At 42.3% G+C, this 23,511-nt stretch overlaps 1 protein-coding gene across 2 annotated transcripts in view; it reads right to left on the bottom strand.

Annotated features, from left to right (window-relative positions):
- Positions 1-4,899: 4,899 nt before the first annotated feature.
- The window catches only part of slc1a7b (solute carrier family 1 member 7b), a 97,282-nt gene continuing 78,670 nt past the window's right edge, over positions 4,900-23,511 (bottom strand). For both annotated transcript variants that reach the window (XM_077218605.1, XM_077218606.1), the window contains 4 exons: positions 18,419-18,613; positions 14,709-14,843; positions 11,601-11,700; positions 4,900-6,222 (listed from right to left, as the gene is read on the bottom strand). In XM_077218605.1, coding sequence (XP_077074720.1) covers positions 5,959-6,222; positions 11,601-11,700; positions 14,709-14,843; positions 18,419-18,613 — 694 coding nt within the window. In that variant the 3' untranslated portion in view covers positions 4,900-5,958. The remainder of the gene's footprint in view (positions 6,223-11,600; positions 11,701-14,708; positions 14,844-18,418; positions 18,614-23,511) is intronic.

Genomic DNA, 23,511 nt, shown 5'->3' with positions numbered 1-23,511 from the left:
ACTTGCGTTCACCTCCCTTAAGGGTGCCCCGTCTCTCCCGGCGCCCTCAGGGGCCCGTCCTACTAACCCTGCCGAAACAGGGCGTAGAAGGGTCTGGCGAGTGCTTTCCCGAGGGACGCTCGCCGCCTCTAAGGAGGGTTCTAGTGTGTTCAGACCAGTCGTTCCCTGCCGGTGCGCCGTTACAGGGCACTGTGTCTGTCACGCAGAATGTTCAACCAGAGCAAAGTCTTTCGTCGAGTTCGTCTTCAAAAAGAGCACAGCAGAAGCGGAGTGTCACGTCTCGTGCCCCCCTGCAGAGAAACTGGAGGGACGAGGCGGGGTGCTCTCCGGCGCGGCCTTCTCGGGGCAGGACTGATCTGAGGACAGTCATTGTCGCCAGAAAGGCCGCGTCGAAAAAGTCCTGACGGGCTGAACGTCAGGACTCTGAGGGTGGTCCCCATCGGGAAAAACTTGAGTTCACCGCACAAAAACACGGTGCCCTGTCTTTTTCGATGCCCTCAGGGGTCTGTTCTACTAACCCTGCCTATACAGGGCGTAGAGAGACTCGGCGAGCGATTTCCCGAGGGACGCTCGCCCCCTCCAAGGAGGGTTGTGGAGTGCTCAGACCAGCTGTTTCCTGCCAGTATGTTACAGGGCGCTGTGTCTGTCACTCGGGATGTTCATCCGGAGGCCAGCCTCGAGAGGCTGGTTCCCTTAGTAGAGTTCCTGGCGGAATGGGTCCCCCACCCAGCAGGGAGTTAGGATACTACTTCGTCGAAAAAAAAAATCCTGACGTGCTGAACGTCAGGGTTCTGAGGGTGGTCCCTATCGTGAAAGACCTGAGTTCACTGCACAAGAACACGGTGCCCTGTCTTTTCCGATGCCCTCAGTGGTCTGCTCTACTAACCCTGCCTTCACAGGGCGTAGAGAGACTCGGCGAGCGATTTCCCGAGGGACGCTCGCCCCCTCCGAGGAGGGTTGTGGAGTGCCCAGACCAGCTGTTCCCTGCCAGTACGTTACAGGGCGCTGTGTCTGTCACGGGGGATGTTCAAATCAGATCCGAGGACTGGTTTGTCATGATAGATCTAAAGGACGTTTACTTCCATGTATCTATCCTCCCTCAACACAGGAAGTTCCTGAGGTTCGCTTTCGGGGGCGAAGCGTACCAATATCGGGTTCTTCCGTTCGGCCTAGCACTGTCACCCCGAACATTCACGAAGTGTACGGATGCTGCTATAGCCCCGCTGAGGTTACAGGGCATCCACTTTCTGTACTATATAGACGATTGCTTGATTCTAGCTCAATCGGAACAACAGGCGGTTCGGCACCGAGATGTCGTTCTTGCTCATATCAAGTGACTGGGGCTGAGGCTCAACGCCAAAAAGAGTGTTCTTTCTCCATTACAGAGAACCACTTTTCTAGGTGTAGTGTGGGATTCAACGACGATGCAGGCACGATTGTCACCTGCTCGTATTGCTTTGATTCTCGCTGCAGTAGATCAGGTCAAGCTAGGCCAGTCATCCACTGTAAAACAGTTCCAGAGACTGCTAGGTCTCATGGCAGCTGCGTCCAACGTGATACCTCTTGGCCTCTTGCACATGAGACTGTTACAGTGGTGGCTCAGGACCAAGGGATTCTCCCCGAGGGGAAATCCGCTTCGCATGATCGTGAGTTTGCGACGGTGTCATCACGCCCTGATCATGTGGAAAGATCCTTGGTTTCTGTCCCAAGGCCCTGTGTTAGGAGCTCCTTGTCGCCGCGTTATGCTAATGACAGATGCCTCTCTCACGGGTGGGCTCAGGGTCTGTGGGAGGACCATCATCGTCTGTGGCACTTAAACTGCCTAGAGATGTTGGCGGTGTTTCAGGCTCTGAAACACTTCCTCCCAGACCTAAGGGGCCACCATGTTCTTGTCCAGACAGACAACACATCGGTGGTTTCTTACATCAACCATCAGGGGGGTTTGCGTTCTCGCCCGCTTTACAAACTGGCACGTCAGATCCTTCTATGGTCCCAGGGGAAAATTCTTTCTCTGAGAGCTTTTATCTCCCGGGGTATTTAAATCAGGGGGCAGACATCCTGTTAAGACAGGGGCCGAGGCCCGGGGAATGGAGTCTTCACCCCGAGGTGGTGGAACTCCTATGGAAACATTTCGGTCTTGCCGAGGTAGACCTATTTGCTTCTCGAGAAACATCACACTGCCCGCTGTCGTTCTCTCTCAGCCATCCAGCCCCGCTGGGGTTGGATGCGATGGTACATCCGTGGCCGAGGTCACGCTTGTACGCTTTTCCCCCGATCGCTCTGCTCCCAGGAGTTCTGGAGAGGGTTCGCCGGGACGGGCTCAGTCTCCTGCTAATAGCCCCGTTCTGGTCGGCCCAGGTATGGTTTGCGGACCTAGTGTCTCTCCTCAACGGCTCTCCCCTAGAGATACCGATCAGGAGAGATCTGCTCTCTCAGGCGAGTGGGTCGATCCTTCACCCCCGTCTAGAGCTATGGAGGCTGTGGGCTTGGCCTCTGAGGGGGCCCAGCTCATAGATTCTGGTCTCTCGGCTGAGGTCGTTGAGACCATCCTCCGATCCAGAGCTCCCTCCACGAGGAAGTTATATGCCGCGAGGTGGAAACTTTTCACCTCTTGGTGTGGAGAGCGCCAGCAGGACCCAGTTAACTGCCCGGTTGGTACAGTCCTGGATTTCCTGCAGGACCGTCTCTCCACAGGGTTATCCCACTCCACACTGGAGGTGTATGTGGCGGCCTTAGCTGCTTACCACACCCCTTCAAGTGGAGGTTCCCTCGGGAAACACCCGCTTATGTCTCGCTTCCTTCGTGTCACCTTGAGGCTGAGGCCTGCAGTTCCCACAAGGGTACCAGCTTGGGATCTGGCCGTCATCTTAGAAGGTCTCTCCCTTGCTCCCTTCGAGCCCATCGAGGAAGTTTCGGAAAAGTTTCTTACTCTAAAGACTATCCTTCTTCTCGCTATCTCATCTCTAAAAAGAATTGGAGATATTCAAGCACTTTCGGTGGCTCCCTCGTGCCTGGAATTTGCTCCTGGTTGGTTAAGGCCTTTCTATTTCCGAGAACCAGGTTATGTTTCTAAGGTTCCAACTGTTTCAGTTAGACCTATAGTTCTGCAGGTTTTCTGTCCTCCGCCTTTTCTGACGTCAGACCAGGAGAAAATTAATTTGCTGTGCCCAGTTTGGGTTTTGATGCTTACGTCCACAGAGCTGCCCTGTGGAGGAGATCGGAACAAATGTTCGTCTGTTTGGGTCACCTAAGAAAGGGTGTCCTGCATCTAGAAAAAGGATGAGCAAGTGGGTGGTCGAGGCCATCCCACTTGCTTATGGTTCGGCCCATCAGCCTTCACTTTGGCTGTAAGGGCTCATTCCACCCGGAGTATGGCTGCTTCTACAGCTCTTCTTTCAGGAGCTTCTCTTCAGGACGTTTGTGATGCGGCAGGCTGGTCCTCACCGCACACTTTCGTTAGATTTTATTCCCTCGATCTTAGCTCCACTCCCGGGGCTCAGGTTCTCTCGTCGGTTTGTGTCTCCTAATGACACACGACGGGGATTTGGTCGTATGGGGATGTGGGTATTGCGTTCCCCCTGCGATTTCACGCAGCGGTAGTCCCTGAAGGGGAACGTCCCGGGTTACGTATGTAACCCTAGTTCCCCGAAGGGACGGACGCTGCGTGTCCTGCCATACTCTCGGCATCCCCTTGGGTCGCTGCTTCAGTAACTTTTAAGCTGGCGTGTTGTGTACTCAGGGGATATTTATAGCTTCCTGGTCGATGACGTCACTTGCCGTACGCTCATTCTCTCCATTGACTGATTTCATTCATGCTTCAGACGTGTCACGCTGAGGGCGTTCCCACTGCGATTTCACGCAGCGTCCGTCCCTTCGGGGAACTAGGGTTACATACGTAACCCGGGACGTTCATTGGTATCAATGGTTCCATGAAGGTCCTTTTAAAATCCATGGAACCTTTTCATTGCACCAAATGTTATTTATAATCAAAAAAGGTTCTTAAGATTATTAAGATGTTCTTCACACTAAGAAAAGAAATTGGTTCTTTTAAAAACTTTTTTTGGAACTCAAAATGGGTCTTCTATGATATCGCAGCGAAAACCATTCTTTTGGAACCTTTATTTTTGGATGTTAAAGGTTCTTCATGGAACCGCAGATGCCAATAAGATGCACTCATAGTAACTATTAGCATAAAATGTCTAGAAGAATAGAAGAAAAGTTACTTGCTCAGTAAATGAGTTTTGATAAGCTGCCAACAAGTTATTTTTCAGGTCGCTGGCTATAAACCGTCTCGGTTACGTATGTAACCCTCGTTCCCTGAGTACAGGGAACAGAGACGTGGCGTCGGGGGAGTTCCCTGACGAATTGGGATCACTATTCGTCAGGGAACTCCCCCGACTAGACGTCGGAGTTCCCAGGACGAAAGGGAAATCCAGTTTATTGGCACAGACATATAAAGGTACCTTGAGTAGGTTTGTAATCAGTGCACATGAACACAAACATGCATGATTTTACACATCACTGCTTTTTGAAATGTGCCACAAACTATTAATAATGCAGTGCAACTATTCTCAGTATTGCTTAAGTATAAGAATTTAGAAAAAATATGAACATTTATTGTGCATTTGGGCCAGATTGATGCCATCTGTTGTTGTTTTTGAAAGAAAAATAACATGACTTGTCATGTTTGTTCAGATTCAAAACATCACCAAGGTTTAAAGCCCTCAGATCGAGTTAACCATTTTTATAAAAATGATATGAAAACGTTCAAAACATACGGAGAAACTTATAAAGGTTACTGTACAGACAGATTCATGTAAATTCAGTAAGATAATATTCCTCACAAAGAATTCTCAGGGTTTCTGGACTAATTTAGCACACTTTCTGAGATGTGCATGATATATTACATACCAATTTTTATTTTTGAATAATCATACAGCAATTTCACAGCTCATATATGACTGGGATCACACTTTTATTTATTAGCACTGCTTACCTAAAGTGGCTTCCTCAGTGCTTTTGAATTAATCGTTGCAATAATTTGCTGAGCGCTTAACAACAGTAGGACCGACCCAGATGTGTTTCGCACAAGAACGGGAGAGGAGAATGTCCACTGAAAAACTTTCCTTCCTCTTGTTTTCCATTACAAACATTTAAACATTCTTAAATCAAGATACATTTACTTGAGAAGCAAAATACCAATTACAAGTCTTGTTTTCTTCAAAAATGATCAAAATTAAGTGATAAAACAAAGAAAAAACCCCCCTCCTTTCTGGTTTTTAATTGAAAGGGAAAACAAGTTTATTTTTCTGAACCCACTGGGAGAGATTTTGATCAGTCTAATTATCTTATGTTATTTTGCTTTTCAAGTAAATGTATCCTGATTTAAGAATTTTTGTATATTTGTACTGGAAAACAAGACAAAAATACTGAGCAAGAAAATAAATTTTCACAGTGCATCCGATAACATACAACATTCAACATCACAGTCAATGTTGATTTTCACGCACAACTGCGATCTTTACAATATTTTACAAGGCTTGCTTAAAGAGAAAAGAATCAAATATAATATATAAAATTATATATAAACTTGAGAAATAAAAAAAACACACCGCATAGAGTACATAGCTATGTTGTATTTTTACAATTCACTCGTGCTTTTTGACAGTCTTGAATCACTTTTCTGTTGAGCTACAGGAAAACTTTCGCTCTCTGAACCAGAAACAGGCTGGCTTGGTGACCTGGTTTCTCTTTCCATCCTGGCATTATCTAATGCACTGATTGGGTCAACTGGGATGTGCTGCCAACAGTGGCATTACATTGGCCCATATGTGCAGGATCATACCATGTGTTGCCTCATGACTGTCAGAGAGAAACGGAAAGGAAATAATACATGTCGTCCGTTCCCATGTGCGTGGATTCTTTTTCAGTCTGCGCCCTGAAAAGTTTTGATGGTCGCTATACGTTAGTCTCGAGACCGTTCATATCGATGGCACAATGTTCCTTGTCTCTGTGTTTCAGGTGGCGCGGTGGTACGGGTGGTTTCTTCCGATCTGGAGGCGGTGGACGAACCCCTTCCTCCAGCTGCATGAGACGGGCCACATCTGGAGGAATGTGCTCGGGTTTGCCCTCGGGTGGCGGTGGCTGGAAACTACCATTGTTCTGCTGACAGTTTGGCAAACCCGGGTTAGTCACGGGCTTTGTTTCGCAGATGAGAGGGACCTATGGAGAAACAGGAGAAGGCCATTTAAACAATTCTTTTATTGTTTTGTTCAGATGAAATCTATGTAACAGTTTACAATAAGGTATCATGTGTTAACAATGGTTAAAAGCTACGTTTCTATCCAAAGTTGTGACTTTAAAGGGTTGCTTTAGCCAAAAATGAAAATTATCCCATAATTTAGTCATCCTCAAGTGTATATAACTTTCTTCTTTCCGCCGAACACAATCTGAGTTATATATTAACAAAATATCCCGGCTCTTCCAAGCTTTACAACGGGAGAGTTTTTGAAGCCCTAAAAGTGCATCAATCCATCATAAAAGTAATACATACGACTCCTGGGGGTTAATCTACGCCTTCTGAAGCAAAGCCGTGCATTTCTGTAAGCAAAATATCCATATTTATAACTTTATAAAGTATAATTACTGGCTTCTGGTAACGGCCGCACGCGAGTCGAGTTCCAGCGGAAGAGTTAAGATGTATGACGAATTGACGAATGCGGAAGCACAGAGGATAGAGCAAAACAAAACACCGGTCATGAATTAGAAGCCTAAAACGAGAATATTTAAAGAGAAATGTCAGAGGAGCTTGAGTTTGTTGCCCATAAGCCCTATTAGTGTGAAACGCGAGAGACGTAGATTCTCACCTATATCCTACGTCATGTGTCAGGTCAGAGGTCACTCGTCATGCGTCGGGTCTGAGGTCACTCGTCATGCGTCGGGTCAGAGGTCACTCGTCATGCGTTGGGTCAGAGGTCACTCGTCATGCGTCGGGTGAGATGGTCACGTGTCATGCGTCGGGTCAGGGGTCACTCGTCATGCGTCGGGTCAGAGGTCACTCGTCATGCGTCAGGTCAGAGGTCACTCGTCATGCGTCGGGTCAGAGGTCACCTGTCATGCGTCGGGTCAGAGGTCACCTGATGTGTCGGGTCAGAGGTCACCTGTCATGCGTCGGGTCACATGTCACTCGTCATGCGTCGGGTCAGAGGTCACTTGTCATGCGTCGGTCAGAGGTCACTCTTCATGCAGAGATCACGTCATGCGTCGGGTCAGAGGTCACTCGTCATGCTTCAGTCAGAGGTCACTTGTCATGCGTCATGCGTCGGGTCAGAGGTCACCTGATGCTTCGGTCAGAGGTCACCTGTCATGCGTCATGCGTCGGGTCAGATGTCACTCGTCATGCGTCGGGTCAGAGGTCACTTGTCATGCGTCGGGTCAGAGGTCACTCTTCATGCAGAGATCACGTCATGCGTCGGGTCAGAGGTCACTCGTCATGCTTCGGTCAGAGGTCACTTGTCATGCGTCGGGTCAGAGGTCACTCGTCATGCAGAGGTCACTCGTCATGCGTCGGGTCAGAGGTCACTCGTAAGGTCAGAGGTCACCTGTCATGCATCGGGTCAGAGGTCACCTGTCATGCGTCGGGTCAGAGGTCACTTGTCATGCGTCGGGTTAGAGGTCACTTGTCATGCGTCGGGTCAGAGGTCACTCGTCATGCGTCGGGTCAGAGGTCACTTGTCATGCGTCGGGTCAGAGGTCACTCTTCATGCAGAGATCACATGTCATGCGTCGGGTCAGAGGTCACTCGTCATGCTTCGGTCAGAGGTCACTTGTCATGCGTCGGGTCAGAGGTCACTCGTCATGCAGAGATCACTTGTCATGCGTCGGGTCAGAGGTCACTCGTCAGGTCAGAGGTCACCTGTCATGCATTGGGTCAGAGGTCACCTGTCATGCGTCGGGTCAGAGGTTACTTGTCATGCGTCGGGTCAGAGGTCACTTGTCATGCGTCGGGTCAGAGGTCACTCGTCATGCGTCGGGTCAGAGGTCACTCGTCATGCATCGGGTCATAGGACACTCTTCTGCTGGAACTCGACTCGCATACGGCCGTAACCGTAAGCCAGTGATTATAGTTTATAAAGTTATATTTATAGATATTTTTCTTAGAAAAGCTCATTTTGCACAATGTGCACAAAAATATAGGTGGATGGAAACATGACTACTGAACAATATATATTTTACAGCCTTTATTAACCTTTGTTAATAAAAATGTTCACACTCGTGGTAGTTCACAGTGCATTAACAAATGTAAATAGATCAAATGTGTAGAGATTAATATTAACTAACTAAGATTAGCAAATGCTGCAGTATTTTTCATTGTTAGTTCATGTTAACTAATGTTATGAGCATAACATTTCAAGCTACAATTTCAAATTGAAAATGTAAACCTTCCTTTTGATTTAATGAGAGCAGCACTTGAGCTGACATCCACAGAACAAAAAATAACATTAAAGTAGTGAAATAGAAATAGTGCAAGTATTATATTTGATATATACACTATTTAACTATTTATCAAGTGGCAATTTTCAGGACGATTTTGACTTTTTAATGCATATTTGCTTTATATATATAGAATATATTTAGAATATATTAATTTCTCAAAGTGAACATTTGATTATCAATCAAAACATTTGTTTTTAAGCAATATTTTATGAACACATGCACTGCTCAGCGAATATCAGCATGGCTATGATTCGGCTGTGTGTTTCACATCAGTTATAGATGCAAGCGCTGATTTGACTACAATATGTTTTTTTTTCATGAAATCCAAGCAAATATCATGTAGTGAGGGCACTTATTGGTGGTGTGGTTAAATATGCTATCATCATTTTGCTCTTGAACTAATCAGTTAAATAGTCCTTGAACTACAAGTGGCTCTTGGATAAAAGCGTCTGCTAAATCACTTCCTAATTACTAAGAGTGGAAAAATGAGATCATCACGGTCACAGAAGCACTCACATGTCCTGAAGAATAATTAGAAATGGCCTCCAACATATGGTGTACATATGCCTTCAGGTCAGGTTTTAGCAAAAAATAAAGACAAATGGTATTTTCCCCTAACCATTTGCAATGAAACTGCTAAAATATATGTTTTGCATTCCCATTGGCTCCAATAGCAAAAGAAAAAATCCACGATAGGGTTCTATGAAAAAATATCGAGAGATTGATTACAGAGGTCAGAAGAAAGAAATATGTCAAATTTGCCTTTAAAGGCCCCCTGAAGTGCATTGAAACACACAGCATTATTCAATGTGTTGATGTAATTTCCACTGAAACAGGAAGACAGGCAGGGACATATCGGACAACTCCTCTCCTTTTTTAAAATAGCCAATAGTGATTAGTTTATTTCTACTGTTTCTTCTCCTAATCTCCTCCATATCACTTTAAAATACACCATTCTGTGCAGAATTCAAATGGTCCGATACGTTTTCTGGTCTGCGAGACTCCATCATATGATCCGCTCTGTGCTATTGTGTCTCTGGACACTAACGTGAAACCAGACTTCATTCGCCCCAATGGAAAGCATATTTACACTCTCTGAATTGTTCCCTATCTCCTATATAGGGCACTATGTGCCATTCACCATGTAGAAAATAGTAAATGTGTGAACACGTGACTGATTTCAGCTGCAGTTTCAGTATCTATTTATAATTTAGGGGGCGGAGCCTGAGATTCTACTGAGCATTTGATTGGAAAATCTGAGGAGAAGCTGAAGTGCAGAGTGATGTCATCAACAACATTTATCATATTAGCGGAGTTTTAAAAGTTTTAATTGCTTATATCTTCTAAATGCAAATTTTTTATTGTTTTGAAGCACACTAGCTCATAGATAACATTAAGACTAACATATTCATAAAAAAAGCCAAAAAACTTCAATTTTGATCAGAGGTCACTCGTTATGCGTCGGGTCAGAGGTCACTTGTCATGCGTCAGGTCAGAGGTCGCTCTTCTGCTAGAACTCGACTTGTATACGGCCGTAACCGGAAGCCAGTGATTATAGTTTATAAAGTTATAATTATAGATATTTTTCTTTGAAAAGCACATCGCTTTTGCACAATGTGCACATAAATATAGGTGGATGGAAACATGACTACTGAACAATATATATTTTACAGCATTTATTAACCTTTGTTAATTGACAGAATTTTCCGGCTTTCAGTGTTTTCATTCTTATACGGTAGGGGGAGCTATTGCACATCTTCTGAAAGAGTACTGAATCTCCTCATCAAACAACATGTGAAGAACAAGCAGAAACAAGCAATAAAATCATTTCTTATGCATGTTCAAAATGTTGCTTTTTTATTAAACTTACCTACATTGAAGTGTTAATAAAAAAGAATACATGAACCTTGATTTGTTGTTTGTGTGTTTAAAAGTAAAGGGTATGTTCTTCCTTTTGATATATTGCATGCTCAGATATTCATACAAAAAAATATTCTGGGGTCCATGAAAGTTTTGTGAAAATGGTCAAACATTTTGGTGTCTTTGCATTGTGGTATCTGTCATATTTACATAGTTCCCAAGAAACCCTGTTTTTCTATCTTGTCGTGACATGCAATAATCACAAACTCTCCTCACACTACTTAGTTTGTTCTGATTTTCAATACAGTATCCTTGAGATGTCTTTGTAATTATGGCATGCATCCTTAGAGTTATGAATCAGGTGATTCATAACTCTTATGAGTTATTAATTCTTTTGTCAATAAACAACTTTGAAACCATGTGTTCCTGTGTTATTGAGAACCATGTTCATCAGTTACAAAACATGCTTATTTTCTACTCACATCTACCTCATTATCATTATCACGTTGTGGCTGTAAAATTAAGATTACACTTGTCTTTGTCAGTGTTTCATGAGGACAGATATATGAACTTGTGTTAAATATCTTTCAGTGAGGACTTTGTCCATGCAACTTGTAATTTTGAGAAATTGTTGAAAGAAAGAGCTTTTTAAAATTGAAATTATTTCCAAAGCAGCTTTATAAAGTATAATAGTTCACAAACCCCACTGAGAGAAGATAACCTTGGGAGAGTCTTTGCGTTTGTGTAAATATATTTATATATGTTGTATTGACATTTAAGTTTTTTCCCTGCCGTTGTGCTATACTTTGTAAAGCTGCTTTGGAAACAGGTGTGAGTGTGTGGAAATGGTTTCCTGAAGTCGTTCTGTTGCATCTAAATCCAATACATTAACATACATCACGTTCCCATATATATGGTGGGTTCCAAAAGTCTGAGAGCACTAGTGATAAAGCTCCTTTTTTTGCATTCATAATTTTTCATCACACACTGCCCGGCCAAAAAAAAAAAAAAGTCGCTATTTGGATAGGCAAATGCTTAAGAGTCTATGATTAGATAATCATTACAGTGATTATTATTTTTCTAGCATGTTATATGTTTGGGAACAGGTCTTCTAACCCTAATGGAGTGATGGAGTGTGTAGCTTTTCATTTCTTAAACAACCATGATTTATCTTGATTTGGATGGAATTAAAAAATGTCCATGTTATTTGTCAACTACAGATATTATGTTTTTAGGGAACTCACCCCATCTCCCTCTTTGATGAAATCCTTTCTGCAGATATGGGCCATGATTCCTGTGGCCAGAGCATCTCCCATAACATTGACCATGGTGCGAAATCTGTCTCTGAAGAGGTGAGGACAAACAGACATGATGTTAAAATTCACTTAAAGGGGTCCTAGTATGTTTTTTTACACGTTCATCTTTCTTTGATGAAAAAAGCTCTGCAAAGTTTCAAAGTCCCTCCAGCGGGAGTTATTCTCTATATCAGTGTCAGTGTTGTTGTTCCCTGAAACGCCTCCATTGTATCCTTGAGTTTTCTTCCGGAACGAACAAGTCACAATATTCCTCATTTAAATAATTCATACACAGAATAAAGGGGCGGGGCCTGGTTGAGTTAGTTAGTAGTGTGTTATAACCAAGCGGCAACCTTCCAGTCTCTCTTGTGATGCCAACACTGACGTGAATTTAACTGCAATTCATCGACTGGCCACTAGAGACAGGCTTTACTGCAGAAAAAAATGTTTACAGCCTGGAACAAAAATTTGTTTTGGTCTATATACAGCTAATTTTGCCCTTCATGTGGGGTTGCTAATACAATGCTAAATCATAAATCAGATGTACCTATGTACAATAACATACCAATGTCCAGCAATCGATTTAAATAGTACATTCTGTTTAATTTGTCGTTTAATGAAATCTAATATGTGTTGGTGCCGAGAATTTTCACGTGAAGAAATATATAGATCCGACTGTTCTTCGTATGTACTTTAATGGTCCAGAGGCAGAACTTTTGTCAAGCGTGTCAGAGGTTCTTATCCGCACTCATATATATATAAATTTTTTCCTCATTAAAACCGATTATGTTTATCAGTGGTTGTATATCAAGCAGGGACACGTTTGTGTGCATTTTACTTTGCGATTTCACCGGAACAAATAGAGAGTCTCCGCAACGGATTAAAGCGCGCGTGCGTCCGTGTGAAGACTGTGTGCGAGCCACAAGAGAACACTGTATCTGCACCACTGATCGCAGAGTCAACGAGCACTTTGATTACTTGATTTCAAAAACAACACATTTACGCATGCTAGATCGCCTCTTATTTAACAAACGAACAAAATGAATGCTCTGCTAGTTAACTGGAGATGTTTTATTTGTTTGTATTAGTTACATCCATGTCGCGAGATGTTTCAAAAGCGGTGGGGACAATATCGACCCTGGCAAAAAGTGGTCGGGACATATCCCGTCCCACCTGTCCCACCCGCAAATTACCCAGATTTGCCCATAGGTGGTGCTACTGCGACCAAAAGCGCAAAACTGTTCATAACTCTTAGACCGTATGTCGGAGACTCAAGTGTCTTATATCATTGGAACCCAGACCTCATGAAGAACAAAACCTCTATCTCCGATTTCATATCTGGTATGCAAATCTTTCCTCCATTTAGTTAACTCAAAAACCTACTTTTGCAAACTAGTCCTTGATTTTTTGCACGGTCAGAACTAAACCAGTGCAGAAATGTTTTCTGAAATAATTATCGAAAAAAAGTTGAAATTTCTATTCATGTGGGTTAAACAAGAACAGACACACACAATAAATATAACAGACGCAGACGTCACGATCAGTGAGAGGAATGAGTGAAGGGAAAGTTAATTGTGCAGCACTGACACACTGAACTGAGCCGTGTTTAGCAGCGTGTTGCAATACGTGTTAGAGAATAATTTCACTGTCACACGTGAATGATGCGTGACGTCTGACTCAACACTTCACTCCCACGCGTGATTTACGTGACGTCTGCGTCTTAAATTGAATGGAATAAATAGCACAATAAAAAAAATAAGACGTTGAGTGAGATGTTCATTGAGACGAGTGCCTGTTACAAAGTTATATTAAAGAGCTGATCGGAATGAAAATGCTCAAACGAAAAACGAATACAAAAATGCTCTTCAGATCCCTACGGGTGACATCACGTACACTATGTCCATAGTTTTTTTTTTACAGTCTATGGTTAAAACTCGCGTTATGGTAAGGGGCGGGACATTTCCCAAACACGCCTGAAGCGCTTGACCAATCACAACACAGTACTCCAGCTGACCAATCAGAGCACATTGTGCTTTTCAGAAGGAGAAGGGACTTCAGAGACAAAAACTAAACAGGGGTTTGTTTCCCATGCAACGACAACTCAATGCTTAACCCCCATAGTACGATGCATTGTTAGAGAAAGTAGCTATTCAAGACTGTTTCCTGAAAACGTAGTAACTATGTCACACATCAGTCATTCGACCCACGTTGGTTCAACAATAATTAATGACGTCACATAGGTGGTACAGTAATAAAGTCAATTAGTTGATCCGTTCTAGATCAAATTATTGCCAGATTATTGCTGTAAATAATGACCATGGGATCTAAAGACTACTTTGCTATTTTTCCGTCTTACGTCACTCCGGAGTTCCTTCAGTGTACTAGAGCATGTACACACATGCACCTTCAAAAACAGCGCTTGACAAACTAAAAGATGTAGAATGGAATTAGAATATATTTTGAATGAAAAATGTAATGCATGATGCTTGTTTATTTTGCTCAAGAGCATGTAATGAAATAAGAAACTATTCTTCTAACCAAGAGCTGTAGTTCAAACCACACAACTTGCTGTTTGCAAATGTTTTTTTGAGAAATACCGAATCGCAACGAAACTATGCTGGCAATGATGGAACTTGCGACCATAGTTGGCTAACGATGCTTTCGGGAAACGCACCCCAGAGCGATACTGACAGACTGGGAAGAGAAGTGCTGCAACAAGGTCAAATATAAGAAAAATTTTGTCTTGAACATTCAAGCATGAAAACATATTCAAAATCAAGACTTTGTAAAAAGACATAATACGCCCCCTTTAATGAATTTTAAAAACACTGATGGATAAAACAAATAGATACATACAAATGATGGATAAAAATAGAGCATGATGGTAAAATTACAACCAAATGCTCAATGTTTGCCTAGCACACGTTTATGTAGAAAAAGAATGGAAAAGCAGTGCAGGAAAAAGCAAAAACATCTATGGACTGCCTAACAGTGCACTGATAAAAAAGTCGTTTCTACGTGAAATTCTAAAAATATACAGCACATGTCGATACTTACAAGGCCCAATCCACAGCAATAATGAGAGTGATGTCATCGGTGGGCAGTCCTACGGATGTCAACACTATCACCATGGTGACCAGGCCGGCCTGTGGGATCCCGGCTGCACCGATACTCGCTGCTGTTGCTGTAATACTGGAAAACATGGTAAAAAAATCATTACACAAAAAATAGAGACCATTAATAGTAAATACATGAGGTCCTTTTCAATTTGGGGAGAACTATCCCGTTATATTAGCAATAACTGCTTGCAACTGTATTGAATGGCAGATAACCAGCCTTCGTTTATTACAGGACGAAAGCAAACAGTATAAACATACACATAAAATCAAACACAGAATGAGCAACTGAACAAAAAAAACAGCTCTTGCTGCATGCATGCATATTCAACTCGTCCCTCGCAGGCTTAGAAGAACACTAGTGTCACACACTCAAGGTTTAACACGTTTTTCAACACCCAGTGATATAATGTGCACTGCTTCATTGAGGAATAACATATATCATTGTCACACTTCGATTTACACACTATTTTTTAATGCAACAGAATGAATAAAAGACGCGCTGGCCTTTTCTTGTGAAGTAATGAGGTTCTGATGAGTCCCGGCTTGAGGTACCTGTCATTACCTAAAATTACCTATTACCTAAAATGACAATTTTTGTCATGTAATTTGGAATCAGTAATGGACTACAATTTGTAAATTATAGAAGTTATAGTATAAAAGGAGTTCAGTCACTTGCTAATGCTATATGTGGACTGCAGGAAGTATACATTGCTATTTCATTGATTACAGTGTGAAGGCTTTAACCTGATAATATAAAAGCTGAATTACATGCATGCTGATATTGCACTGTATACGTGTGCAGAGTGAATTCTTTAACCTGGTAATATAGGCATCAAAATAAATGCATTGTGCTATTGCACTATGTGTGCAGAGAAATTCGATAACATGTTAATATGGGCACCGCAATAAATGTTTGTCACTATTGCACTGCTTATGTGTACAGAGTAAATATACACACATATGCACTTAAGTACACAGTTGCACTGCTTACACTTGCAAAATGAATGCAGTAACCTGTTAATACAGGCACCACAATAAATGCATGCTGCTATTGCACTGCTTACGTTTGGTGAGTAAATGCACTGCTATCGCATTGATTACAGTGTGAATTGGTGTAACCAGTGTATATTAGCAATGCAATGTAGGGTGAATTCTGTGACCTGTTAATATGGGCATTGCAATAAATGCATTGTGCTATTGCCCTGCTTGTGCATGAAACAGGCTCGCTCAACCCCCAACACTGGCAACAGAGCATTTGAAAGCAAGGGATGAGAGAGAGAGATTTTGGGAAGGGTGGGGGGAACAATTGAAAACTGCACAATAATCCTGTGGTAAGAACGCCATGTGACAGCGGAGTTTATCCCTGTAACAGCGCAGCCCAAAATGCTCTTTGGCTCTCTATCCCTATATCTCCTTACACTCCATTTCTTCATCTGACCTTACGTTCGGAAGATTGTGAGGTCTCCATGTCACTCTATGATGTAGTGAACTCTGAAGTATGCACTTTGATTTATGTTTGGTGCAGTTTGGTGTTCCTTTTAGTCCAGACCGGATGATGGAGGGATAATGCTGCATGCCAAAAGATATAAACAATGGTGAACATTATCACCATTGTGCTAAACAATATCAAGCACGCATGTGAAGCTAACAGAGTAAATTATTTGTAAAACATCTGAATGCCAAGTGAAAATTTCAGAATGTTTCAGATACTAATTCTATTATATTATATTTCCATCATTTACATGATATTTCTTGGTCAGGTTTAGTAAATGTATAAATGAGCCTGTGTAATTCCTCCAGTCCTCCTGGCGGGAGCGGGATTCGAACCAGCGTTTCTGGCATGCGAGGCTGGCACACGTTTACTGATTTCAGCAAAAATAGTCACTGAAACTCTGCTATGCATTTGTAACATTTTAATATGGGCGCCAAAATAAATACACTGCATGCAACTATTTTTTGTAGTTCAAACTGAGCACAACATGGTGATATTGGGGAATATTTATGTATTATAGGTATACACATTGAAATTAATAATTTGATACAATGGACTTATTGTGTACATACATGTTTTTACATTGTACTTATATTTTAAAAATACCAGCATGTAATTACAGCTGTAATTAATTTATGTAATTATATTTGTAATTACACAGTTGACTCTTCCCTTAAACCTTAACTCACTCTTATACCTACCCAAACCACCACACCTGACCCTAACCTTACCAGTATCACACCTCAATAGCAGCAAGTGTTTTACAATACAACATGAACACAATAAGTACATTGTACTTATTTTTCGATGTAAGTACATAGTACTTAAAGCCACTTGAAACTTGAAATTGCATATAAATTCTTTAAACTGAAGCACTTCAACTTCTATGAATTCGTTTGACTTGTATAAATCGAAGGGCCACTTAAACATGTGGAAAGAGCTTTGAAATGTTAAAATCTTTGCATTGTTATTCTGTTACTCCTCTAAAATTTTACAATTGCATAAATAATGGACTGCTATTACATAACGCTCTTTTGTAAATCATGCAGCTGGATTAAAGTGTCTCTTCAGTTTCATTCAGTCTCTGGATCATGAAGATCTGTATACATGTGCGAAATACTGTAAATCCAGAGCTAGCTAGTTAGCTAGATTTGTCAACAGATTGATGTGTGGATGGGTCAAATAGTGATAAATCTCTCATACCAGTGTTATTTTATTTTATTGAGATACTATTATAATGTTTATTAACAATTTAAATTAATTTTGTTGTGTGTGTGTGTGAATTTTTTTAAATGTTTTTATAAATGTAAAATGTTTTTTTAAATGTACATTTTTTATAGTTTTTATTCATTTGTATTTTACTTTTAGTTACTTTACTGCATCAAGTTATACTAAATGAAATGAGAGATGTTGCCTAGGCAACTAGCCAAATATAAACCGAGTTTAAGGTTTTATTTTATTTCAATTAAAGTTAAATTTAATTCAAGTAACAATTATTTTATGATTTTAGTTTGAGCTAACTGCAATCATTCAGCCTCTTGCAGTCTATGTATAGTAGTATTTCATTATATTTGCACTTATATTAGTTCTGTCATGACAACTCTCAGAGTCTTTGCCATGGTAATGGCTGTGATAATATTGATATGTTTGGTCTTGGTGGAATAGATCTGCTACACTGCTTCTACTGCTCTTATTACTGCTACTATTGCTGTTGGCTATTGCTGTTACTGCTGTAGAAAAAGTATGGGACTTGCTACTGTTAATACACACACGACACGACACGACACGCTGCTGTGAGCAAGTAAGACATGCTACTGCTTTACAATATAGTGAACATGAATTACCAGTAGCAGATCTATACAGGTGGAGCTGGGGAAGGTGGAGGGTTTCTAAAAGCGCACTGCAACTGCTACAGCAAATGTGAACCAAGTATTTGAATGTTGAGCAGCTCATTGGCTACTGATACAGCAGGAACCAATCAGCTGTGCCCTAAACTAGTGTTATTGCAAGCAGGTTGAGTTAAGGGCCAATCAACAGCCGCCATCTAGAATTTCATGACCGAACTTTATATTTCAATAAAACCCTTTTATGGGGGAAAACATCAAAGAGAAACAAATGTTTTGACAAACGTAAATGACTTAAATGTGCAAACAAACCTGATAGTGATGATTTGGCCAAAGTCTAGTTCGTAGTTGTTGACTTGGGCGATAAAAATGGCTGCCACCGCCTCATAAAGCGCTGTGCCGTCCATGTTGATGGTGGCTCCCACGGGAAGCACGAAGCGAATGATCCGCCGGTCTATGTGATTGTTCTCCAGCAGGCACTTGAAGGTGATAGGCAGAGTGGCAGAACTGCAAATGAAAAAGGATCTCATGTTAAAACTCATGTCTGTCACGGTGTGTGGTGCAGGCAGAAGAAGACGAGGAGTCAGAAGTCCTCCTAATGCAAAGCGTTTACTTACAATAATAATCCTAAAACAGGTACAGATGGGCAGAAGGTTCACACACACTAGATACAACGTAGAACGAACCAAGACAGACTGAACAGAAGGGAACGAAATGCACACACAGATGAACACTGATCAACAGAATACAGGTGATGCAGATGCAGATCGCTGGTAGGTGCGGGTAAGGCCCAATTTATACTTCTGCGTCGAACTTACGCCGTAGATACGCCGTAGGCTGTGCGTAGCGCGCGTACCCTTTGGCGTACCCTGACGTGCACCTCTCCAAAAATGTAACAACGCGTCCATTCTACGCGGACGCAAGCGCTGTGATTGGTCTGCTCAAACCGCTCCCTCAGGTTTCACATGCTCCCTCTGTGTGCATCAACGCGGACAACGAGCAGAAGTATAAATGAAAACCAACGTGTAGTGTATAGCGTAGAGGCTCCGGCGTAGGTCCGACGCAGAAGTATAAATCAGCCTTAATGGTGGAGTGAGTGCAGGTTTGAGCCGGAGAGGATGATGGGACATGTAGTGCAGACTAACAGGTGACAGAGCTGGTAACCGTGACACAAGCCACGTTTCCATTACCCTTCAAAATGTGCAAATTGAAATTGCGAATTGAAAATACGCCCAATGGAAACACGTCAATTTCGCAAAAACTCACATTTATCGTAAAAAAAAAAATTTACGCTTGCATGAGGTGGTTTTTCAGGCAATTCGAAAAAAAAATATTTCGCAAAACTGCAATGGAAATGGTTTTAGCGCATTTACAGGTCACCTGACGTAGATGGCGTGGTATGTTTGGACAGAATACGAGACAAAAGACAAGAGAATTACAGGAATACTGGATTCTAAACCTCAAAGAAATGCCACAATCAAGACCTTGAAGCAGAAATGAGGGAGAAACACCCAGAAACACCTCATATGTGCCGCTCCGAGTATAAAGGACTTTTCTTGCTGGAGAAAAATGAAATTTTAGTCGCATAACATCGGTTAATAAAAACGACGTCATTTTGAATGTTTTTTGTCGACATTTAGAAAAAATCGCAAAAGTTTTGCGCAAATCTGTAATGGAAACGCGCCTAATGTCTCATTCAGGGTTACTAATTGTTAACTAAACCTAAAACATTTCTGGTAATATTCTGGTAAAAATATATACCTGGTATAAAATCATATAAAATATAAAAAAAAAAGTTCAACTAAATGAAAATCAGTGTGTTGCCTTGGCAATAAATTGAAATTTGAAGCACTAAAAATATTACCAGGAAATTTAACTAAACTAAACTAAATTTAACTAAAACTACAAATGAAAAATAAATTAAACCTAAATAGCAATATATCAAAAAGTAAATTAATAAAATGACAAAAGCACAGGATGAAATTACTAAATATTAAACTAAAATCTTCATTAAACTAAAGTCAAAAGCTAATTTAAAATATCAATTAAACTAAAATAACACTCAGAAGGGATTTTAACAACATAGTTTTACCTAAATACCAAAGTCTGCAATCAAAAGATATCAATATGAACTCAAACATATTCTAACTTCTATAATTCAACACTTCTAGATTTGTTCTTACACCTGTTTGTTTATTAGATTTATTGCTTTAGTACTGTGGCTAATCTATTCATATATACAGCTACCATCAGAAACACAATTTGCCATTCTGAGAAAATCCACATATTTATTTCCATAATCCAGGTAGAAAATGCTAATAAAGATGTTGCAAATTCCGTGTGACCCTAAATATTTCACCACCTTTTGTAACAGATTCTCTACATAATGTATAACCGGTTGACCTCACACAACAATATATTCATGCGCAAACACTCAAATGATGCAACTAAAGACAGAGGTTGTCATCAATAAATTACAGATGAGTGTTGTGTGGTGGAGTTATGTTTTTAAGTGTATAATATTTCACAACAGAGAAAAATCACAAGCATTATACTTTTTTTATTCATTTTTCTTTTGGACAAAACATGTAAATTGCAGCTTCTGGCAAAGTGTGTTGACAAAAGGCTAAATTCATTGATAAAATTTCTCATGTTTATGAGTGCTTGTGCAATATTCATAATGTTTTCCCTCTCTCTATCCTGGACAAAGGGTCAAAACCTCCTCCTGATGATGTTGAAATTACAGCTTTAGGCTTGTGCTGAAATCTGTAAGCACTCCAAACATACACAAAACCTCTCAAGACACTCACTTTCCAGGGACACAAACCGTGGAATGGCAGAAAACATGTTCATTGAGTGAAAAATGTATGGGATCATTGTTGTAACTTTTAAAATGAATATGTTTGTGTTGTAATTTATGGGTAAATTGCTATGAAATTTTACTCCAGACTTTTAGAAACGTGCTCATGTTTCTGGTGCTGTTCGGTAATTTTTGAGGGGAAAATTTCAATTTGTTTTTTAATTTTTCACTAAATCGGAATGGCATGAAACTGGGTAAAGGTTTTGACACACACACACACACACAGACACAGACACAGACACAGACACACAGACACACAGACACACACACACACACACACACACACACACACACACACACACACACACACACACACACACACACACACACACAGACACACACACACACACACACACACACAAACACGATTTGAAAAGGTTAAATGGCCCTAAAAAAAACAACTGTACTGTCGGCGGTCCAAAATCAGCACATTGGAAATGAATGGGAAGCGAATTTCATCAAGTGGAAATGTTTGGTACTAGGCCCAAACAAAATCTTACAAAAAACTAATTTTTGGAGATATCAACCTTAAATTTGGAACACAACTTGTTTAGATTTATGGCTATCTCAGTTTTAGAGTAATATGTGTTTTTGGAAAATATATATTTCATATAAATACAGATCGATAGAATGATACAAACTGGTTTTCATCGCTGAAGCGAACCAAGCTGTAGTATGCGCGGCAAGATACGCAGTACTCGTTCCCTCTCTAGAGAGAACCGAGGTTACGTTAGTAACCGAGTACGTTCTCTTACGAGAGTATCTCTAGTACTGCGGAATATCTTACGCTATGGGGAACACAATGCAACACGCATTGCGTACTGGGATCCGACACTAAAGTCCCAAGGGCAGTAGCCCGGGCCCATATAGTGCATAATCACCATAGACACACAGAGAGTCGGGGAAGAGAGGCTGCAAGCATCATTCCCCATGAAATAGCATCCTACAGGAGCTAGTTATGTTAACAGTGTTCCACACAGACAGGGTGAAATTGTTCAGCCTGAACTGGGTAACAGTATGGGTTATTCAGCACCCATGGAGCTGTTCTCTCGATCAGTGTGCATTAGCAATGACTCAGTATTCTGCGCCGGCGCAGCGGGACAGATAATACTGAATTCTAGACCGACAGCAGCTTAGCCTGTAAGGGGGGAACCTCTAGGTTATAAAACCTTATAAATGTAGACGGCGAGGCCCAGCCTGCCGCCATACAGATATCTTGCAAGGAGATCCCGCTAGACCACGCCCACGATGAGGCCATACCCCTCGTGGAGTGCGCTCTGACACCCAAAGGACACTGCAGGCCCTTAGAAGTGTAAGCCAGCTCTATGGCATCAACTATCCATCTGGATAGGCTCTGTTTTGATGCGGCCAGTCCCTTGGAGCCCCCGCCAAACAAAACGAAGAGCTGCTCTGTCTGTCTGAAGACCAACGAGCGGGACACATAAGCTCTCAGTGCCCTGACAGGGCAGAGGAGACTCGCATCCTCCTCCTCATCACGAGCCGGGAGGGCGCACAGGGATATAACCTGGGGCCTGAACGGTGTGTGTTGAGAGATTTGGGCATGTACCCATGCCTTGGTTTGAGTATGACTTTCGAGTCATTAGGCCCAAACTCCATGCATGACGCGCTTACTGAAAGCGCTTGCAAGTCCCCTACACGCTTCACTAAAGCGAGAGCCATAAGGAATACCATTTTGAGAGACAGATGTTTCATGTCTGACAAATGGATTGGCTCGAATGGGGCACCTTTCATGGCTTCCAAAACCGTAGAAAGGTCCCAAACAGGGACTGAGGGGGGTCTGGGAGGATTCAGCCTCCGAGCTCCCCTGAGGAATCGCACGACCAGGTCGATTTTCCCCAGTGACTGGCCAGACGTCGGTTTTGCAAACTCCGCTATGGCCGCCACGTACACTTTGAGCGTGGATGGGGTCCTGCCCTAATCCAGAAGCTCCTGAAGGAAGGAGAGCACTTCCGTAGCCCCGCAGTCTGCGGGTGAAAAGCCCTGAGCTTGACACCAGGCAGAGAATACTGACCACTTCGAGGAATAGAGCTGTCTAGTAGACGGGGCTCTAGCCTGCGTGATTGTATTTAACACTTCCTATGGGAGGTTAGCGGGTACCCGTTGATGGCCCATGCATGTAGGAAACATAAATCCGGGTGAGGATGCCAAATCAAGCCCTTTGCCTGAGAGAGGAGGTCTCTCCTCACCAGTATCGGCCACGGGGCAGTGCTGGTGAGCCGCATCAAGACTGGGAGCCAGTTCTGGTTTGTCCAGAGCGGAGCCACGAGAAGCACTGGGCATCCGTTTTCCCTGATCCGTTCTAGCACCCGAGGCAGGAGCGAGACGGGGGGAAAAGCATAGAGGGGGCAGCGGGGCCATACGTGGGCCAGCACATCCCTGCTCTTGGAGAAAAAGTTCGGACAGTGAGCGTTTTCTTGGGATGCGAACAGGTCCACCTGCGCTCTGCCGAATGTGTCCCACAGCAGTTGGATCGTCTGCGGGTGCAGCGACCACTCCCCTGCTGGGACATTGTTTCTGGACAGAC

The sequence above is a fragment of the Siphateles boraxobius genome, unplaced genomic scaffold (assembly GCF_051911475.1).
Source record: "Siphateles boraxobius isolate OS27281-9 unplaced genomic scaffold, OSU_SipBor_1 77, whole genome shotgun sequence".
Taxonomy (NCBI): Eukaryota; Metazoa; Chordata; class Actinopteri; order Cypriniformes; family Leuciscidae; genus Siphateles; species Siphateles boraxobius.
The sequence above is the reverse complement of the archived record's forward strand: the minus strand, read 5'-3'. Positions and strand labels throughout refer to the sequence as shown.